This window comes from Protomyctophum parallelum, assembly GCF_964188405.1.
Source record: "Protomyctophum parallelum genome assembly, chromosome: 18".
Classification (NCBI taxonomy): Eukaryota; Metazoa; Chordata; class Actinopteri; order Myctophiformes; family Myctophidae; genus Protomyctophum; species Protomyctophum parallelum.
This window is the reverse complement of record NC_139716.1, coordinates 18,399,563-18,403,925: the sequence shown is the minus strand read 5'-3', so window position 1 is coordinate 18,403,925 and position 4,363 is coordinate 18,399,563. Positions and strand designations below refer to the sequence as shown.

The 4,363-nt window shown below is 42.0% G+C and overlaps 1 protein-coding gene across 1 annotated transcript; it reads left to right on the top strand.

Annotated features, from left to right (window-relative positions):
• Positions 1-2,664: 2,664 nt before the first annotated feature.
• Positions 2,665-3,429, top strand: LOC310875908 (large ribosomal subunit protein uL30-like; the record flags this gene model as incomplete). The annotated part of the gene is made up of 1 exon (XM_083789340.1): positions 2,665-3,429. The coding sequence occupies one exon, from the start codon at positions 2,665-2,667 to the stop codon at positions 3,400-3,402; it is 738 nt and encodes a 245-aa protein (XP_083645466.1). The 3' UTR covers positions 3,403-3,429.
• Between the last annotated feature and the right edge of the window lie 934 nt (positions 3,430-4,363).

Sequence of the window (4,363 nt, the reverse complement as noted above, 5' to 3'; positions counted from 1 at the left end):
TAGTGAATAAAATATAGGACTTTTAGTGGTTTAAATAAAACGAGATTACTTAAATTTTATTTTATTTCATACGTATGGGTCAAAAACATCTGGAGGACTCCCAAAAACACCTACGGGTCAAAGTCTATGTCCGCGGTCTAGATCACTGGTTCCCAAACAGCGACCCATTTATGGGTTTTCAAAAAACATTCCCTAAAAAAAACTTTTCATGAATTAAACAAAAAATGTGAACAAAAGCAGTAGTGAAAATAGCCGGGCTCACAACCGCAAGGTGCAAAGCGACGTGTTATGAACTTGTAGATCTGCTATTTTCACTCATTTGGGTCCTGGGAGAAGGTCTAATTTCTTTTTGGGTCACGTAACGCGCTAAAAGGTTTGGGAACCACTGGTCTAGATTATACATGTTTAATTGATAAAATTATGAGCTAGTTGTGCACAACAACACTTTGACAACATTTCAACTGTTCGTTCCTTCAAGTGTTTTTTTTCTTCTGCTGATCATTAAAACGCTGTCTTTTATTTGATCGTCTAAAATTCAATACCTGGTGTTTTATGAGTGTGTGTCAATCACACACTCCACGATGATGTGATTATTATTCCACGATGATGTCATATAGGGTCGACCAATAGCCATGGTTTGTTTTGGTGTTCACCATAGGCTCAAATGGTAGCTTTAAATTAGAGGTCTTTAACTCAGAGTGTATACATGTTTCCATTTGTTACACTCTCAAGAGTTGCAGAACTGTAAGGGTCCATTTGGTTCCACACTCAGTTACAGACCTGTAAGGGTCCATTTGGTTCCATTTGTACACTCTCAGAGTTACATACCGTAAGGGTCAACTCTTGTGCTCCCCAACACCAGTGCCATAGCCACACTCCCATTGCTCCAAAAAGTATCGCATTATTATTATTATATAAGAAAGATTAACTTTATATTTGTGTATTTTTATTGTTCCATTTTCATCATTGTAGTTGACTGTGATGTGGCCATGATTGACAACCTGGTGTTTTGTTTTATTTCATTGTTATATCTTTTATTCAGTGTCTGAACCGGTCAGTGTCTTTTGTACAAAATGAAAAACCTGATTTTAAATTATTTGATGATTCAACAAATAAAAGGATTCAAACTTTAATAAATATGTTTTCTGTAAAAGCTGGTGTTTTGGGTTTTTTAATTGTTAGTTTATGCACAGGAAACTGAAACTGACTTCACGTATTATGTTATTTGACATTTACACGTACTTCACAAGAGATCGGCTATTTTAATTCAGATTTATAAAAAATGGTGGGCCCCAATGATTTAAACATAAATATTATTATCATATGTATAATCTACTGTATAAATGTCTGTATGTGTGTACGGCTGTAATGCCCCACCGACTTAAAATTCGACACGCGTTCCACACCCCCACAGGGAGTGCAGTGCCCGGTGTTGAGTTGGTCGGACCCACAGTTGTCCAGAACCGCCACAATAGGCCCTGCCCGGGCTCTGGCCCTTGCACATGCTCCATATTTATGAAATCATAAATTTGTTCTGACATCTGTATATAAACAGATTTGCTATTTTCAATAGATTTTGTACACATTTTAAACTTGTGAAATGGCACATTCTGCACAATGAGCACTTTTACTTTTAGTACTTTAAGTACATTTTGATGCTGATACTTTTGTTCCTTTTCTCAAGAACATTTTCAATTCTGTATTTTTACTTGTACCAAAGTAGTTCTAAATTGCAGTATTAGTACTTTTACTTAAGTAAAACAATTGAGTACTATGCCACGTGGACATTCAATCTCCATACATGGAGATACCCGCTGTATCTCACCAACTTATTCAAGTCTAATTCTCAAATCTCCATGTTTGGGCTGTGCTGACCTAGACTCCATACATGAGGGGAGGCGGTACGTTTTCGACGGGGTGTCCCGAAGAGCCAACTACATTTTCAATGTAATAGGGGGGCCCGAAAGGCCAGGTACACTTCCAACGGGGTGGCCCGAAAGGGTAGATGTAGAAGGTTTAAGCCTTCTTGATATGGTACAGATTCCCATGGGAAATCTGGGGGTGGCTGTTACGAAGGCTTTCACTTAGAGCTCCATATATGGGGATAACCTATAGTCCCATACTGTATATGGAGACAACGGCGATATCCAGCGCTGACATCAGATTAATGTAGAAACCCCAAAGATGGATATACACAGCGGTGACATCATCGTGACACTAGCCTTGCACATTATAGATGGCAGATCCCAGCTTCTAAACCTCAGACACCAAGCCACGCTACGCACACGGCATCTCCAACGACCCCAAATCCTCTACAATCTACAGCACCCAAGCAAGACACAGGACACAGGATACAGCACATAGGACAAGACTCAAGACACAAGATCAAGAACACGTCAACACATATGAACCAAGGTGTCTGGCTTTACAACCCACATACCTTGCATAGCTTTACCAAGACCACCATTCCAATTAGCTCCGTTAAACATCCCGGTTTAAGTTGGGATCGGACATCACTGCAGCGGGTCCTAGCCTAGACAACCAGCACTAGTTCGAGCTAGCTTAGACATTGTTCAGAGCATCGTTGGAGACCTCTCTCTCCTCTATCCGTTACAACTGTACATGCTCTGGATCTGAATTTACTCACTGAAGATACTTTACACAATGGCGGACGCAGAAAAAAAGGTTCCGGCGGTCCCTGAGAGCCTTTTAAAAAGGCGAAAGGCCTTTGCCACCATGAAGGCCGTGCGCATCAAGAAGCTTCTGGCTGAAAAAAAGGCTCGCAAAGTGACCAGGGAACTGATCTACAAGAGGGCTGAGAAGTATCACAAGGAGTACAAAGACATGTACAGGTGTGAGGTCCGCAAGGCGCGTACAGCCCGCAAAGTTGGGAACTACTATGTACCTGCTGAGCCCAAACTGGCCTTTGTCATCAGGATCAGAGGTATCAACGGTGTCAGTCCCAAGGTCCGCAAAGTTCTGCAGCTGCTCCGACTGCGCCAGATCTTCAACGGTGTGTTTGTCAAGCTGAACAAGGCTTCCATCAACATGCTGAGGATTGCAGAGCCCTACATAGCTTGGGGATACCCCAACCTGAAGTCAGTGCGTGAGCTGATCTACAAGCGTGGCTTTGGCAAGGTGAAGAAGCAGCGCCTTCCCCTCTCAGACAACGCCCTGATAGACAAGGCCCTCTGTAAATACGGCATGATCTGCATTGAGGATCTCATCCATGAGATCTACACAGTCGGAAAGAACTTCAAGTACGCCAACAACTTCCTGTGGCCTTTCAAGCTGTCATCTCCCCGTGGTGGCATGAACAAGAAGACCACACACTTTGTGGAGGGCGGAGATGCTGGCAACAGGGAGGACCAGGTCAACAGAATGATCAGGAGGATGAACTAAAATGTCAATGGCTTTCTATGGGACCTGGTCTGTACAATAAAATATATATAAAAATTAAATTAAAAATTAAAAGAGGGGAAATGTTCCATCCCATCCTGACCATTACCAGGCAGGCTCCATCACTGACTATCATGAGACACACGGTAACAGGTGGGTATGATGTATCATAAAAGTAGTAGTAAGTAGTAGAAACTAAGTAACAAAATGCTAATCCACGAATTTGTTTTTTCTTGGCTTGACTACTGCAATGCACTTTTTTCTGGACTGCCTAAGAAAACAACTGACAGATTACAAGTTAAAACTTGTCCAAAATGTGGCAGCCAGAGTTTTAACTAAAACTAAGATGAGAGAACATATTAGCTTTAGCTTCACTGCATTGGCTTCCGGTTGTTTTTAGGATTGATTTTAAAATTATTTTACTTGTTTATAAAGCTCTCAATGGTCTCGCACCTTCCTACCTACATGACTGCATAAATATGTCCCAAACCGACCCGCTAAGGTCTTCCACTGCTGGCCTACTCGCTTTGCCTAAAAAATGGCAACAAAAAAATATGGTGAAGCAGCTTTTTGCTTCTACGGGACGACGGCCTGTAACAAACTCCCACTGTAGGCTACCTTCGACAGGCGGCCTCTGTAGACATTTTTAAAGCACAGCTCAAGACCCACTTCTACACTCTTGCTTTTTTTTTTTTTTTTAAGATATTTTTTTGCGGCTTACGCCTTTATTGATTTTTTAAGGGATAGAAAGTAGGCTGACAGGAAACGGGAGAGAGATGGGGGGATGACATGCGGTAAAGGCCGTGTCGGGTCCGGGAGTCGAACCCGTGGCACACCGCGACTGGATCACCAGTCCGGTGCCCAGACCGTTACGCTACGGCCTGGGCTACACTCTTGCTTTTAATTGATCTTTTAATTATTTTGTTATTCATGTCCTCACTGTATTGCATTACTGCTATTATTT